This window comes from Geotrypetes seraphini, chromosome 5 (assembly GCF_902459505.1).
Source record: "Geotrypetes seraphini chromosome 5, aGeoSer1.1, whole genome shotgun sequence".
Classification (NCBI taxonomy): Eukaryota; Metazoa; Chordata; class Amphibia; order Gymnophiona; family Dermophiidae; genus Geotrypetes; species Geotrypetes seraphini.
In genome coordinates, this window is record NC_047088.1 from 181,838,176 (window position 1) to 181,856,303 (window position 18,128).

At 42.5% G+C, this 18,128-nt stretch overlaps 1 protein-coding gene across 3 annotated transcripts in view; it reads right to left on the reverse strand.

Annotated features, from left to right (window-relative positions):
- Positions 1–18,128, reverse strand: part of GLS (glutaminase) — a 281,149-nt gene that overhangs the window by 115,264 nt on the left and 147,757 nt on the right. For all 3 annotated transcript variants that reach the window (XM_033944403.1, XM_033944405.1, XM_033944404.1), the window contains exon 9: positions 6,864–6,922. In XM_033944403.1, the coding sequence (XP_033800294.1) occupies positions 6,864–6,922 (59 nt within the window). The remainder of the gene's footprint in view (positions 1–6,863; positions 6,923–18,128) is intronic.

An 18,128-nucleotide genomic window follows, 5' to 3' on the forward strand; every position in this document is an offset into this window, starting at 1 on the left:
GGGATATGAAGATAGGCCTCAGTCAAACCCAAGGCAGCTAGATATTCTCCCAGCGACACTGCAGCAATTACTGAGCAAATGGTCTCCATGTGAAACCTGGGAACCTTCAGAACTACATATGCTGACTTCAGATCTAGGACTGGTCTCCAGACATCTGAGTCTTTCTTTTGCACAATGAAGTACAGTATATAGAGTATCTGCCTGAGCCCGAAACATCAGGCAGTATGGCTTAAATGTCCAAAAGCGTTCTTACTGGCACTCAGACTTGAACCACTTTCTCAAGTCTCCTTGCTGGAGAGTCTACACAAGGCTATGGTAGTGGGTGACAAAATTCAAACTTGTACCCTTCTTGAAATGATGTCCAAAACCCACTGGTCAGAGGATATTTGCACCAACCTCCCCCAAATCTGCCAACCTTCCTCCTATCTCCAGAAGTAGGCTCAAGGACTTGACGTCACTGGGCTTTCTTGGAGGTCAAAGTGGAGCATGAACCTGAAGCTTAAGCTTGCCTGGAGCTATCAAACCTTTGGAAAATATGTGGTCCAAGTCTTAGAGCCGTTCATAACCATGCACTGAAGCATAGAGGTCTGAGGGGCTTGTACCAATCGATCCTCTTCCTGATCAAGGGTTACCATTGCCTCTTGATTGGAGGCTCCTGGCTCAAGACCCTGAATCCAATAAAATGGAAGTTTCACTCTTTGACAGTAAAGGTATAGATTCTGACCCCCAGTCTGCCCAATCCTTTTCTGACTGGTTCTCTGATCCCTAAACAGGAACACTCTCAGGAGGGGGGTGGGTATGCTCTGAGAGGACAAACCTCCTTGTGCAGCCTTCGGAACACCTTCAGATGGCACTGCAGGACCCTGACATCTCACATAAGCTTTCCAGGTAAGACTCATAAAATATGGACTAAAACTGAGTAGAAGACCCAAAAGAACCCCTTAAGGCATTCCCTGTATCTGTGTTTCACCAATTCATCATCCAAAGGCTCTGGAAGGGATTTTCTCACAGGAAAACAATCTATCTGCTAATCCCCAGTCCTAGAGGTATTAGGCGAAGCTAAACCACTGGTTCCCGCCTTTCACTCACATATTCTGAGGCATGTGACGCTTGGACATTTTTCAGCTGGCTCTCCATTGCACTCCTAGCATGAGACAGGGGGAAAAGGGCCTAAGGAGTCCATTATACTCACAAATCCAAATCAAGGTGTTTTAAGGCAGAAAGAGGCTTTTATTTTCAAGCTGCGCTGCGTGCGCGTGGTAATGCTATAGAAATAATTAATAGTAGTAGTAGTAAGTTGGGAAATCCAAGATGGCTGTAGCGGCAGCGTACTGGCGCCAAAACACAGCCTGGGGGAGCTACACTAAAGGTCCAAAAATTGCCAAAAGGAGTTTTTGGAGGTGAGGGATCTTCTAGCTAGCCCCAGAAACCACCAAAACCCTAAATTTGGGATCCACCAATTTTCCTATAGACTATAATGGGCTGTACTTACAGTGCATCACTGCTGCTGTACTAGTGCTGTGCCTGCTTCAGCTCACCTTGTAGCTGGAATCTGGAAAGGACCTTTGGTTCAAACATGTGCAAAACTGCAATCTTTGGGCTGTCAGCTGGACCAAAGTAGGGCTGAGACCTCAAACCCCCAGGAATCCACATGCCATGACCGGAGGAGTGGGGGGGGAGGGGTAACAGTTGGTCCTGCTAAAGCCTGTCTTGGACCGCCATGGGGCCAAACAGCCTGCTCTCAAGTTCATGATAAATCAGGGTGTGAACTTAGCTTCAAGGGAAATGGTCCTCAAGCTCCAAAAGTTAAAATGCAGGCTGGTTAAACAGGCTCACAGACGGTCACCCTGTTACCAGCAGACTTCCACTTAAGAGTCTGCATCTCCTCCTAGGCACAGCTGCCCCAGGACTGCTGGGGTTCTCTGAGCATTGCAAGCCTTGAAAATTTTGGAAGAAACTTGAGGTCAGAAAGATACCTTCTCAACACGCTTGCAGAATGGAAAACTGAGGAAAAAGAGTACAGACCTCTGGGGAAGGAGGCAGAGCTGACAGATGTGAATGACATCTTTCTGCAAGAAACTCATGGTTTGGGGAAGTAACCCACTTGTCCAACCTACTATACCCGGTGCACTACAATTGAACTTCTGGGTGCCAAAAAATCTCTCATGTACTACCTCTCTACTGTAGATGTCTGGGTTCTCTTCTACATTTGTGCACAAGCAGAATAGTTAAGAATGTCATGATCGCATCCCAGACATTTTAGGTATGTGTCATATGGATCAATCAGATATGCAGGCATGCAGTCTGTGCACATCTTGAATCCGTTGGTAGACTTCTGGGACATCACAGGGAAAATAACTACAGTGAAATCAAATGACCCAATGGTGAAGAGGGGAAAAAATAAATATCCTCTCCTCAGCTTATCAAGGGCAGATGCCAGCTTATTTCTCAGGTCTAAAATAACCCAAGAAAAGACAAAGAATCGAAAGGGCCAAAAGTCTAAGAAAAAATAGGAAGGGAAATTAAGACAGCACTATTCAATAGATTTATCTCCTAACGTGTACTGTACTAACTGTATTATATCGTATTTTACTAATTGTAATCTGTAATTCACTGACTGTACTGTATCATCCTCGCCATTTGTATTCTGTAATTCGCTGACTGTCCAGCTCTCTTCACTGTGAACCGCCTAGAAGTCGTAAGATTATGGCGGTATAGAAGAAATAAAGTTATTATTATTATTATTATTATTAAACCTTTGAAGAAAATGACCCGACTACTCACAAACACCTGAGCAGGAAGGCACATATTTTGAAAACAAAATAAGCTGCTCATACCACAATGGAAGAAAGCTGTGGAGACCTGAAGGTCCCCCCCCTACCACCACCACCTAACTTGGGCTGGTGGGAAGGCCATGTGTGGTGCAGGCCAGCCAAAGACTTAGTTCCTCACATACGGATGATGTTCCTGACGGTGCCCCATGTGAATGCTATCTAGTGTTCATTGCAAAAACAAAATTCTGCTTATCCTCAAAGTACACAGGTTTATTCACAGGAATTTTTTAAATAAAATTAACCACAAAGGATTAGCAGAATGGGAAGATGTCTAGACTAGTAGAACCCCTTCCATCCCCCCCTCCACACACACGTGTCAGCTAGAAATTCTATAGCTTGGGAAGAGTTTTGCAGTTAGCGTATCACTCTGTCTATATGATTACTTGACATGCTCAGTGCTGGAATATAACCAGTAATAAAGGTAAAGGTGAACAAACATATAGAACAGCATAAGGCTTCTGAAAGAAGAAGGTCTATGTTCACTGCAAAAAAACATATTTATTTCTGCTAATACTGTTGGTTGGATAATATGTAGTCAGTGATGGCAGCCAGAAGGGGAGGGGGTTTGACAAGAAAATGCTGGTCTGGGGAGACGAGACTAGAATGGTAAAGCAGGAATCACACAGTAGAAAAAGAAAAAGTTGGAAAATACTGTATATAAGGGAAGATGGAAATGGGGACATGGGAGATGGGTATGAGGAATGGAAAAACTGAAAACCTTTAAGTAGATAAAATAATAAAACAAAACATTGAGGACTAGATGGTAAGGAGTAATAAAACAAGAGTAAAGAGGGAAAAAACAGTGTGAGAAAGCTTCAAAAAAAACCCAAAAAAACAAAAGAAAAGAAAAGCTTAGTCAGATGGCTGAATGGGAAGAAATGAAAACAAGAGAACAGAAAATGACAGGAATGCCTGAAATAAAAGTGTTAAGAGAAACAGAGGGAAACAATTCTATAGCTTGGGAAGAGTTTTGCAGTTAGCGTATCACCCTGTCTATATGATTACTTGGCATGCTCAGTGCTGGAATATAACCAGTAATAAAGGTAAAGGTGAACAAACATATAGAACAGCATAAGGCTTCTGAAAGAAGGTCTATGTTCACTGCAAAAAAACATATTGGAGACTTTGATCAGCACAATTAGAAAAATAAAATGGCCTGACAAAGGTAGAAATAATTTTATTTTCAATTTATTTTTTCAGACCTGATCAAGGAGAAGAAAAAAGCATTCATCTCTTACAAACAATCAGGGAAGCAGGACTCTAGAGCAGACTACCTGGCCAAATCAAAAGCCGTCAAAACAGCAGTCAGGGAGGCTAAATTCCTCATGGAGGAGTCTCTAGCAAAGAACATCCAGAAGGGAGATAAATCCTTCTTCAGGTATATCAGTGATAGAAGAAAAAACTCAGGCAGGATTGTACGTCTTAGGAAACCAGACGGAGACTATGTGGATAAGGATTCGGAAAAAGCCCAACTATTAAATGAATACTTCTGCTCAGTCTTCACCCGAGAAGCGCCAGGGCTCGGCTCTCAGCTACAGACAAGGGTTGGCTCAGTTGACCCGTTTAGTAACTTTGAGTTTACGCCCAGCAGTGTCTACGGTGAGCTGTCAAAGCTCAAGGTTAACAAAGCAATGGGGCCGGACAATCTGCACCCCAGGGTGCTTAGGGAGCTGAGTGATGTCTTGGCGGAGCCACTGTCCGCGCTCTTCAACCTCTCCCTTAGTACAGGCAGCGTCCCGTTGGACTGGAGGACGGCTAACATCATTCCACTCCACAAGAAAGGCTCAAAGATGGAGACAGCAAACTACAGACCAGTGAGTCTAACATCGATAGTGAGCAAACTAATGGAAACTCTAATCAAACACCAATTAGATAAGATCCTGGATGAGGAGAATCTACGGGATCCCCAACAACATGGATTTACTAAGGGGAGATCCTGCCAATCCAACCTGATCAGCTTCTTTGACTGGGTAACGGGGAAGCTGGATATTGGGGAGTCCCTGGACATCGAGTACCTGGACTTTAGCAAAGCATTCGATAGCGTACCACACCGCAGGTTACTGAGCAAGATGAGTTCTATAGGATTAGGTAACACATTGACGAAATGGGTTGGGAGCTGGCTTGGAGGTAGGCTCCAAAGGGTGGTGGTGAACGGCACCCCCTCCGAAATGACGGCGGTGATTAGTGGAGTACCACAGGGCTCAGTCTTGGGCCCAATCCTATTCAACATCTTTATAAGAGACTTGGCAGAAGGGCTTCGAGGTAAAATAACATTATTCGCCGATGACGCCAAACTGAGTAATGTAGTGGGCAAATGCACAACAGACGAAGATTCAGTGCCCGACAACATGATGCACGACCTACTCCTACTGGAGCGATGGTCTAGGACATGGCAACTCAACTTCAATGCCAAAAAATGCAAAGTTATGCACCTGGGCAGCCAGAATCCATGCAAGTCTTATACCCTTAATGGCGAGATCCTAGCAAAAACGGTAGCAGAACGAGACTTGGGGGTAATCGTCAGTGAGGACATGAAGTCTGACAATCAAGTGGAGCAGGCTTCGTCCAAGGCAAGACAAATCATGGGCTGCATACGAAGGGGTTTCGTCAGTCGTAAGGCGGAAGTCATTATGCCATTGTATAGATCCATGGTGAGGCCCCACCTGGAATACTGTGTGCAATTCTGGAGGCCGCATTATCGCAAGGATGTGCTGAGACTGGAGTCGGTGCAAAGAATGGCCACCCGGATGGTCTCGGGACTCAAGGATCTACCATACGAAAAACGGCTTGACAAATTACAGCTATACTCGCTCGAGGAGCGCAGAGAGAGGGGGGACATGATCGAGACGTTCAAGTATCTTACGGGCCGCATCGAGGCGTAGGAAGATATCTTCTTTTTCAAGGGTCCCACGACAACAAGAGGGCATCCGTTGAAAATCAGGGGCGGGAAACTACGAGGTGACACCAGGAAATTCTTTTTCACTGAAAGAGTGGTTGATCGCTGGAATAGTCTTCCACTACAGGTGATTGAGGCCAGCAGCGTGCCTGATTTTAAGGCCAAATGGGATCGGCACATGGGATCTATTCACAGGGCAAAGGTAAGGGAAGGGACATTAAGGTGGGCAGACTAGATGGGCCGTGGGCCCTTATCTGCCGTCTATTTATATGTTTCTATGTTTTATTGATGGAAATATCAGTTTTTGGATTTTGAACATGGTATATTTATATTTTGCACCTCTTCTATTTCTCTGGTGCTGCACTGCAGGCAGAGAATGGTTTCTGTGGGGTTCCAGGGTCAGGGGCTCTATAAAATGTTCTCAGGACTCATTAGGGTAAGGTCTATGAACCGATCCCTGGGAATGAACACTGGGGAAAGGCTGTACATTATGGGCTAAAGACCATGGACTTTCTCTTGAATGAGAGGACCCCCTGCTCCTTGACTGGATTTATAAGGAAGCCCCCTCCCCACCTCCTGTTCTGTGCCTTAGGCAGTAGACTTTGTTAAACTACCCATAACTAAGATTTACAGAAGTTGATATAGATAAAAATTCACATCCTCAAAGTTTACAATAAATATTCAGTATTAATGTTTCTGAATGCAATTTGCCTTGAATAGGTACCAGTTATATGTTATACAGAGAATTTGGCATTTTTTAAATAGAAATATGTGAGCTCTTAAGAATCAAAATTCTATGGGCTCCTTTTACGAAGCCGCATTAGCGGCTTTATCGCACGCAACTTTTTAGCGCGTGCTAACTCCCGCGTTAGCCAAAAACTACCACCTGCTCAAAAGGAGGCGGTAGCGGCTAGCGCGGCCAGCATATTAGCACGTGCTATTACGCGCGTTAAACTGCTAACGCGGCTTCATAAAAGGAGCCCTTTAACTCTTACCTACAATTTCAAGAACATGCCTTACACAGCAAATGCACCCCTTTTTTCCCTAGCACGATAAACATTTCTCGAAATAACAGCATTTTAAAAAGTCACCACCAAAAAATGTATAAGCTAAAATTAAATAGAAAAACTTACGTTGCATTACTGAATCCAGCATACTCATTACCAGCCATTTGATTAAAAAACTGCATCACCTGAAAACAGGAAAAGATTTTACGTGCTAAGGAACATCTTTACAGACTACAGACAGTGTGTTATCCCAAGCTGTACAGAGAGTGAGAAAGTATTCAGTCAATTGTTCATATAGTTAGCTGGATAAATTTAGGCCAACAAGAGGCAGCTAAATTCACTGCTCTGTATATACAATTTTATGCCACTCTGATAATGCTAAATAAACTGCTTTGAATGAATCTCTTCACAAAAAGGTGATTAATAAAAAATAAATAAATACAAACAGTTTTAAACGCACAGCTCAACAGTGCTTGCATATTAGAAAAGGAATTTCAGCAATCTGGACTACTAGTTCATAGAGGGTGCTACAGAAAATAATGAATTCATGAGTGTGGTTAGCAACATGGGCTACAATTAAGACTTACTAAAGAGAATGACACGGGGACAGAATTTGTCCCTATCCCTGTGTCATTCTTTAAGGAGAGAGGGAAGAGAATCAGAGTGTGAATAGGCACAGCCACCGATTCTGAAGCCTTGCATTGAAGAATGCTGGTGTAGAAGGACTGAGGTTAAAACAAACACTAAAGAATGACACAGGATGGTTTCCTGCAGTTATCTTTACCTTTTTTAATTTTAAACTCACGCTATATTCCAGAAATGGTTTTCAAGGGTGATGAGGAACTGAAAGAAATCTCAGTGAATTTGGAATATGTACTAAGCCAAATCGACAAGTTAAAAAGTGATAAATCACCTGGACAATATGGCAATATGGCATACATCCCAGGGAACTGAAAGAACTCAAATCATGAAATTGCTGACCTGCTAGTGACCTGTTAGTGATCTGTAACCTGTCACTAAAATCGTCTGTAAAACTTGAAGATTGGAGGGTGGCCAATGTTACACTGATTTTTAAAAAGGGTTCCAGGGGAGATCCGGGAAATTACAGACCGGTAAGCCTGACTTTAGTGCCGGGCAAAATGGTGGAAACAATTATAAAAAATAAAATTGTGGAACATGTAGACAACTTGATTTAATGAGACAGAGTCAGCATGGGTTCAGCTGAAGGAGATCTTGTCTTACCAATTTCCTTGACTTTTTTGAAGGTGTGAATAAACATGTGGATAAATGTGAACTGTTTGATGCAGTGTATCTAAATTTTCAGAAAGCTTTGACAAAGTTCCTCAAGAGAAGCTTCTGAGAAAATTAAAGAACCATGGGGTAGGTGGCAAAGTTCAGTTTATTGGATAAAAAAAACAGAGGGTAGGGTTAAATAGTCATGTTTCTCAATGGAGGAGAGTAAACAGTGGAGTGCCGCAGGGACTGGTGCAATTTTATTTATAAATGATCTGGAAATTGGAAAAACGAATGAGGTGATTAAATTTGCAGATGAGACTAAACTGTTCAAAGTTGTTAAAACGCATGCAGATTATGAAAAATTGCAGGCAGACCTTAGGAAATTGGAAGACTGGGCATCCAAGTGGCAGATGAAATTTAATATAGACAAATACAAAGTGATGCACATTGGGAAGAATAACCCGAATCACAGTTGCCAGATGCTAGGGTCCACCTTGGGGACTAGCGACCAAGAAAATGATTTGGGTGTCATTGTAGACAATATGATGAAACCTTCCGCCCAATGTGCGGCAGCGGTAAAAAAAGCTTACAAGATGCTGAGAATTACTAAAAAAAGGGATGGTTAACAAGACTAAGAATGTTATACTGCTTCTGTATTTCTTCATGGTGCAACCTCACCTGGAGTATTGTGTTCAATTCTGGTCTCCTTATCTCAAGATAGATATAGCAGCACTAGAAAAAGTTCAAAGAAGAGCAACCAAGATAATAAAGGGGATGGAACTCTCTCGTATGAAGAAGGTCTAAAAAGGTTAGGGCTCTTCAGATTGGAAAAGAGACGGCTGAGGGGAGATATGATTGAAGTCTACAAAATACTAAGTGGAGTCATACAGTCTTTAAGTGGCGGTGGTCCAGCTGGACAGCTGACTCTTTGCAGAGCGATGCAGGAGCGCGACCTTTGTGCTTCCTGCCTGGTCCCGTGCTGCTCTGTGATTGGAACCTGTGTACACTAACAGGTGAAGGAATACAGTCAGCCCTAACCCCGGATAAACCACCATGGAGCCTGCACTCGAACCTACTAGCGGACGAACCTGGGGTAAGCTATGCTCCCAAGGCAATAGTGTTCGAGCCCCGAACTGTGAATGCAGGCTGTCCAGGTGGGTGCACTGTAAAGCAGCCAATCCCTCGGAAGAAGGATCTGTCTCTCACAGCCTGCAATCTCCTTAAGTCAGAGTTGTCCCTGCAAGGGATCCTCTGCAGCACAAGAAAGAAATCATGTAAAGTAGCAGAAAAAAATCTTGAAGTAAATAAAAATAAACAAGAGCAGAAAAGACAAGCTCCTAAAGTCTTGCTTGTAGGCAAATAACTGGAATATGGAAAACAGTCTAGAGGTAAGAGAGGAGGAGCAAAACTATGTAAATGAAGCTTCCTATAAGAGATCTCGTGAGATGGGATTGACTACTCGTTTGTTCAGGAATAGAGTGAGATTGTACAAGAAGAAAAGGTTGCTTGTTATGCAATGAGACCAAGTTACCAGCAACTAGGGTTAATAGTAAAATAATATTTTAATCACAGCTCAGATTGATAACTTCTCCCCTTAGTCAAATATCCATTTCAGGCAAGGGAAAGAATTCTGTTCCCAAGAGACAGGGAGAGAGGTAGGCAATTTTTGATTCTGAAAATATAGGTCAGGTTTTCAGAATAAGAAAAAGATGAAGATGACAATTACAGAATTCTTAAAATAAAGTTTATGCAAACGTATTTGATGAATTACTCAATTGTGGATACAATAAAAATTTAATCTATTTTCATCTGTGCAGGAAAAGATTAGGTTCTTACCATGTTAATCGTTTTCGAGGCTGGTTCCTGAACCTGTGGGTAGTCAATCTCCTCTCATCAGAATTCTTGTAGGAATCTTCATTTGCATTCTTTTGCTCCGCTTCCCATCCTCTTGGGCTGTCCTCCAATTCCTCAGTTTGTATTAAAGCAGATGGGAGGAGTACAGGGACACTCCCAAATAAATGCCTGTTCTGCTCATATCATTAAACATATCACTAAACATACTATATAACATATAAATAAAACTAACCATTTGCAATATATAACAAGGTGAAAAGAACAAATAAGTTACTAACTTGAGCACCACCTGCACTAAGAGCATGGGAGATTTTATCTATACCTCCTAGCAACTTCAACATAACAGTTGTGTCCTCCATTCTTGTCAAGGCTGGACAAAGAAAAGAAATTAGATCTCCAGATTTCCCGGAACCTTTGAAGCAGGAAACTGAACATCTTGTAGGGCAGGCTTCAGGAATGGCGTTGTCTGTCTACTAGAAAGAAGATTAACAAGGTTAAGAACCTAATCTTTCCTTTTAGTGCGACAGACACTCCATTCCTGAACCTGTTGGACAAGTTTAGGGTGGGACAGATGAGCTGCTGTCAAAATTAGAGATCCAAATGCAGAGTCCTGTTTGGAAGCCACATCCATGCTGTAAAACCTTGTTAACATATGGAGAGAAGATCAAGTGGCCATTCTACAGATTTCTTCCTCCCATGAGAAAGCAACACTTCTAGTTAGTGCTGCCCGATTTCCGATTCGAATCACTTTGGGTGAATCGATTTGAATCTATTCGTTGGGGAAAAATAAATAAATAAATAATCGGCCTGGCCGATTCGGTGAACAACTCTCCTCCCTTCAGTGTGAACATGAAACTAATCTAAAAAGCCAAGGTTAAAAACAGAGACAGACAAAAGACAGTTAAAAACAGAGACAGACAAAAGGCAGTTAAAAACATTCGAAAATTGTGATAAAAATTAAGGGCTCCTTTTACGAAGCCGCGTTAGCAGCTTTATTGCACGTGACTTTTTATCATGCGCTAACCCCCGCACTAGTTGAAAAACTACCGCCTGTCAAGAGGAGGCGGTAGCGGCTAGCACGTGGGGCATTTAGCGTGCGCTATTTCATGCGTTAAACCACTAACGCAGGTTCGTAAAAGGAGCCCTAAATATATAAGGACTTACGTGTTGGTAAAAATAAGGCAAGAACTGCAGAAAAACTGAAGAACCCTGGTGAAATACGCGGCAAAAAAGGGGGCATTTAAAAAGGCAAAGAGATGACGTCAAGTGAGGAAAGAAGCAACAAACTTATTTGAAAGACACAGGGAGCAAAAGCAAGGACTGGTATATAGGGATACGTACTGAAAAAGGGCGTATAGAGTTTGAAGATAAAGAATGAAATGTTTTGAGTCTGGTTATTTTCCGGTGCCTACATTCAAGACAGGTACCGTAGATTCCATGTTTTATTTTATTCAACAAATTTTCCTTCCCCCTGCCAGCGTTTTTGTTTTCTGCTGTTTCATGTAGACTCCCAGCTGTACTCAGCTTTTTGCTTTGCTGCTCCTAGCTTTCAGTTTTGATTTTCAAATTATACTTTGCTCACATATGAGTTCCGCTTTATGTCTTCAGTTATGACCCTAAGGCACGTGTTACAAATTTACATGCCCATTATTTTTAAATTGTCTACTCATTAGCTTAACTTTGGCTATAATTGTATGTTTTGACAACATTTCCTTTCACTGACCAGATTTTCTTTTTCATCTGATGTATTTTACATATCTCGTTTGCCCTTCCACACTGTTCATTTTCAGACTTGTCTGCTTCGGTATTCCTTATGTTTATTATGGCTGTTAGCATTTTTTCCGAATGAGCATTGCTACAACAATATCTCTCTTTAATTATGTGATTATAGTAGGTTGCCATTCACCCTACTGTATACATAGAAGGTTACTATCTTTTATTTTATTCTGTTTCTACTTCGATGCCTCGTTTTAGCAATTCATTAGATTATTTTGCCCGATGGTTTAATTCATTTTAGATGTTATCTCATTTTCCTCTTAGTTTTATGCCTCGTTGAAAATTTCACTTTATGTTTTACTAACGTGATTTCTATTACCCCTCAATTTGTTTTGCTTAATTGTTTTATGATGGCTTTATAATTGCTTTGTATGGCCTTTTCTCCATACTTGCTTTATTTACTTTTCTAAACTGTGTTGTGCAAAATTGTTTTTAATTGCTCTGTTATGTCTCAATTGCTTATATACTGTATATTGTCTTTGCTTTTCAATTGCTCCACATTATTTGCTTATTGCCCCGCCATACTGTAATTGCTTTTCTATTGCTCTTTAAGTGCTTTGTATGGCTTTTTGGTACACTGTGCTTAGTTGTTCTTAATTGCCTCAGTTTGCTTCATATTGAATATACATATACTTTTTTATCCATATCTAAACCACCTAGGTAGATTTTATTGATTTACATGTGTTTATTCATGTTTTTGGATTAAGAGCTAAATTATGTTTTTCTTTCATTGCTTGGCTTCGATTACGTTATGTACTCTTGCTGCTTGCTCATGTTCAGCTTATAATGTGATTCCTATACACATATTTTAAATTATGTTTTGAATTATGCTGTTTATTTTCAGCTTATATTGTTGTTTTTATCCATATCTTTTACATTTATTTATTTATTTTTTTAATAATTTTATTTTAATAATTCAACAATAAAGTTATTGAAGTTCACAAGAGCCTTGTCATTTTATATAACAAAAATAAAAATTTTAACTATTCCAAACATTAATCTGTTAGACAAATAATTTTAAGACTCAATTACAGTCCACACACTGGAGAGACAATTTCACACATCAGAAGGAGTGATACATATTCCCAATGCTGTAAAGAAAAAGGAGGAAGTCATCCTCAGTTATTAATGGACCAAGCAATAGGATTCACCTAGTACCCTGCAGAACTACCTCCTTTCCTTCTAAAAAAAATTGTAATTGGGAGGGCTCATAAAACACATAGATCAAACATTTACAGGGATAGCGTAACTGAAATTTAGCCCCCAGTGATTTCACATCTTCTTTCATTCCAAGGAACTTTTTCCTTCTTGTTTGCGTTGTTCTTGAAACATCTGGGAACATAGAAAACTTCCTTTCCAAAAAGGAAGTTTCTCCCTGCCTAAAAAAAAGGCAAAGGAGTGCTTCCCTATCTTGTTGGAACACAAATGTCACAAGAAGTGTAGCACATGTAATAACTTCATCTTGAGAACTTTCTAATAAGTTTGAAAGGTCCATAGGACTCAAGAGTTGTTGCCTGAGGTTGAGTCTCAGGGTCAAAAGAGAAAGGTATTTTTGAGAACGCCGACAAAAAGTATATTTTATGTAAAAGTGTAAGTCCTTCATCCGGATATTTAAACACTTCTTTCAGAAATTTATAAAATGTTTCTTTAGGTGACATTGTCAATATCTTGGGAAAGTTCAGTAACCTAAGATTCAATTGCTTCATAAAATTCTCTACTTTCCTCAATAGGACAAACTTATCCTGTAATATAACTCCAGATGAGGCTTGCACTTTTTGAATTGTAATTTCCAAGGATTTAATTTTCTCTCCCTGTGACTTTAATTCCTCTTCAAACTTATTAAGTTTAGTAGTTTGAATTTGAACAAGAGGAAAAATTCCTTGGCATACCTTATAGAAGGAGTCCAACGCTGTCCAGATAGAATCCAATGCAACCTCAGTAAGAGATTGAATAACTAAAGCTGTACTTCTTTCCAATGAGGCAACTATCTCCTCTCCTGCCTCAGATTCTCCAGCCGAGGACTCCTGTGGAGCCGGCATGCCCATAAGCTCCGGAGGCTGCATTCCTTCCACCACCGAAGTCTCTGCCGAAATTCCACTCTCTCTCGGCTGCAGGGGAGGGGCTTGTCCCAAAGGGCTAAGCGAAACTTCGCTTCCCAAAGCCGGTGGCCTCCCTCGCGTTCGGCTCAGCAGGTTCACCCCGAGGTGAGGAAGACACAAAGCCCGTAAGAATGCCCTGTCTCATCAAGGTAGGAGCAGGCTGTTGGGCTGAAACAGCCACTCTACCTCTTCTCTTAGGCATCACATGAAGAAATTAGAAACAAAAAGCAGGAGCAGTTCTAAAAGCGTCCTAATACCAAGATGCCTTCTTGTCTCTCACCTCTTCCTTCTCTTTTACATTTATATACATGTTTTTATGATGTTTTTTTTAATTATGTCTTTAATTATGTTTTATTTTGTTTTAACATGGTCTTTTAGACTCTTGATAAAGGCACATGCACCGAAACACTGCCAATGTCGAGTCTTTCAGCTATTTTGACAAATTCACCAATAAAGTGACTTTTTGAACTATATACCCTTGGCTGAATTCCAGACATCTTATCCTCACGACTCCTTGTTGTGTGTTCTCGCTTCATCGTTGAGGCCAGTCCTTGGTTTCTGATTCAGTATAAAATAAACCCACCAGGATGTTTGAAAAACAAACACACACCCAATTGGGCAGGAAAATCGAATCAAATCGAATAATCGATTCAATAGACTGAAATCGAATCAAATTTTTTTTTCCTGAATTGGGCAGCACTACTTCTAGTAGAGTGTGCTTTTACGGATATAGGTGGACATTTTCCACTTCAGATATATGCTGAAGAAATGGGCATACGAATCCATCTTGAAATGGTCGCTTTCGAGGCTGGTTGATCTTTACGGGCAGCCCCATCCAGTACGAACAGATGATCAGATAATCAAAATTTGTTCAAGACCTCTAGATACTGCAGCAAGAGTCTGAGCCCATCCAATAATTTGAACACCTGATCACTTTCTCAATCCCAAGATTGTGAAGGCAGGCAAGTTCATTGCTTGGTTGATTGGAAACTGAAAAACACTTTCAGCAAAAAAGAGGGGATTGCGCAAAATCACACATAAATACGAGTTCCTGAGAAAAGGATCTCTGCAGGACAAAGCCTGAAATTCCCAACACTCTTTGGGCAGATGTGATCGCCACCAAAAGCACTGTCTTGACGGTAAGGTCCCTAAAGAAAGTGTATTCCAAAGGATCATAGTGCACTCTCGCTAGCAACTAGAGGACAAGACTCCTTGTTGGAAAAAGGCTGACACAATGGAGGGCAGAGTCCTGATGCGCCCTTAAGAAACCTGGACACATCTGGATGTGTGGTTATGGTGCACTTATTAATCCTAGCCCTCAAACAGGAAGCCCCACAATCTGAACTTTCAAGAAGCCAATAGTTAAGCCTTTTTCCCGACTTTCCTGCAGGAAGGCAAGTACCACAGAGATCAATGCCAAGCTCGGGTCCTCACTCCTCTGAGTGTACCAAGTTTGGAACACTTTCAGGCTTTCGCATATGCTGCTACATTTGCCTTCTTCCTGCATCTTAGAAGGATGGAAACCTCTCCATCTGAACAGCCTTTAAGCGATAGCATCACACGCTCAAAAGCTATGCCATAAGACCAAAGCATTCTGGAATCTGCAGGGCAATTGGACCCAGCATGAAGCAGCCAGGGATGGTGGAGGAAGTTTGAGACTTTGATTCCTTTGCAGATGGACCAGATCTGCATACTATGGTAGAATCACCGCCTCCTGGTGCACTATGATCTTTTGCAGAAGTCAGCCTATCAAGGACTATGGAGGGGAGGCATAAAGACTACCTGCCTTTGGCCAGTGTTGCACCAGAGCGTCCAGGCCTTCGCTTTCTAGCTCGTATCTTGAACCGAAGAACTGAACCGCCATCTATAGAAACATAGAAACATAGAAAGATGACGGCAGAAAAGGGCTACAGCCCATCAAGTCTGCCCACTCTACTGACCCACCCCATTAAGTCTGAGTGCATATGACTTAGTTCCTTAGCTCGACCTTCGTAGGGATCCCACGTGGATGTCCCATTTATTCTTAAAGTCGAGCACCCTGGTGGCCTTGATCACCTGCACCGGAAGTTTGTTCCAATGATCCACCACCCTTTCTGTGAAGAAGTACTTCCTGGTGTCACTACTAAATTTCCCTCCTCTAAGTTTAAGCGGGTGCCCCCTTGTGACCGAGGGTCCCTTGGGAACGAATATGTCGTCTTCCAGCTCTACACGACCTGTGACGTATTTAAATGTCTCATAGAAACATAGAAACATAGAAATAGACGGCAGATAAGGGCCCACGGCCCATCTAGTCTGCCCACCTTAATGTCCCTCCCCTACCTTTGCCCTGTGAATAGATCCCATGTGCCGATCCCATTTGGCCTTAAAATCAGGCACGCTGCTGGCCTCAATCACCTGTAGTGGAAGACTATTCCAACGATCAACCACTCTTTCAGTGAAAAAGAATTTCCTGGTGTCACCTCGTAGTTTCCCGCCCCTGATTTTCAACGGATGCCCTCTTGTTGTCGTGGGACCCTTGAAAAAGAAGATATCTTCCTCCGCCTCGATGCGGCCCGTAAGATACTTGAACGTCTCAATCATGTCTCCCCTCTCTCTGCGCTCCTCGAGCGAGTATAGCTGTAATTTGTCAAGCCGTTTTTCGTATGGTAGATCCTTGAGTCCCGAGACCATCCGGGTGGCCATTCTTTGCACCGACTCCAGTCTCAGCACATCCTTGCGATAATGCGGCCTCCAGAATTGCACACAGTATTCCAGGTGGGGCCTCACCATGGATCTATACAATGGCATAATGACTTCCGCCTTACGACTGACGAAACCCCTTCGTATGCAGCCCATGATTTGTCTTGCCTTGGACGAAGCCTGCTCCACTTGATTGGCAGACTTCATGTCCTCACTGACGATTACCCCCAAGTCTCGTTCTGCTACCGTTTTTGCTAGGATCTCGCCATTAAGGGTATAAGACTTGCATGGATTCTGGCTGCCCAGGTGCATAACTTTGCATTTTTTGGCATTGAAGTTGAGTTGCCATGTCCTAGACCATCGCTCCAGTAGGAGTAGGTCGTGCATCATGTTGTCGGGCATTGAATCTTCGTCTGTTGTGCATTTGCCCACTACATTACTCAGTTTGGCGTCATCGGCGAATAATGTTATTTTACCTCGAAGCCCTTCTGCCAGGTCTCTTATAAAGATGTTGAATAGGATTGGGCCCAAGACTGAGCCCTGTGGTACTCCACTAATCACCTCCGTCATTTCGGAGGGGGTGCCGTTCACCACCACCCTTTGGAGCCTACCTCCAAGCCAGCTCCCAACCCATTTCGTCAATGTGTTACCTAATCCTATAGAACTCATCTTGCTCAGTAACCTGCGGTGTGGTACGCTATCGAATGCTTTGCTAAAGTCCAGGTACACGATGTCCAGGGACTCCCCAATATCCAGCTTCCCTGTCACCCAATCAAAGAAGCTGATCAGGTTGGATTGGCAGGATCTCCCCTTAGTAAATCCATGTTGTCGGGGATCCCGTAGATTCTCCTCATCCAGGATCTTATCTAATTGGTGTTTGATTAGAGTTTCCATTAGTTTGCTCACTATCGATGTTAGACTCACTGGTCTGTAGTTTGCTGTCTCCATCTTTGAGCCTTTCTTGTGCAGCGGAATGACGTTAGCCGTCCTCCAGTCCAACGGGACGCTGCCTGTACTAAGGGAGAGGTTGAAGAGCGTGGACAGTGGCTCCGCCAAGACATCACTCAGCTCCCTAAGCACCCTGGGGTGCAGGTTGTCCGGCCCCATTGCTTTGTTAACCTTGAGCTTTGACAGCTCACCGTAGACACTGCTGGGCGTAAACACAAAGTTACTAAACGGGTCAACTGAGCCAACCCTTGTCTGTAGCTGAGGGCCGAACCCTGGCGCTTCTCGGGTGAAGACTGAGCAGAAGTATTCATTTAATAGTTGGGCTTTTTCCGAATCCTTTTCCACATAGTCTCCATCTGGATTCCTAAGACGTACAATCCCGCCTGAGTTTTTTCTTCTATCACTGATATACCTGAAGAAGGATTTATCTCCCTTCTGGATGTTCTTTGCTAGAGACTCCTCCATGAGGAATTTAGCCTCCCTGACTGCTGTTTTGACGGCTTTTGATTTGGTCAGGTAGTCTGCTCTAGAGTCCTGCTTCCCTGATTGTTTGTAAGAGATGAATGCTTTTTTCTTCTCCTTGATCAGGTCTGAGATCTCCGCAGTAAACCACTGTGGCTTATTGTTCCTTCTCCGTTTACTTACTGATTTTACATAGCGGTTTGTTGCTTCTTGTATGGTTGCTTTCAAAGTCGACCACATGTCTTCCACGTTATCGGTTTCTTCTTGGCTTTGTAGCGCCTGGTGAACGAAGTCTCCCATTTCTTTGAAATTTGTGTCCTTGAATTTGAGGACTTTG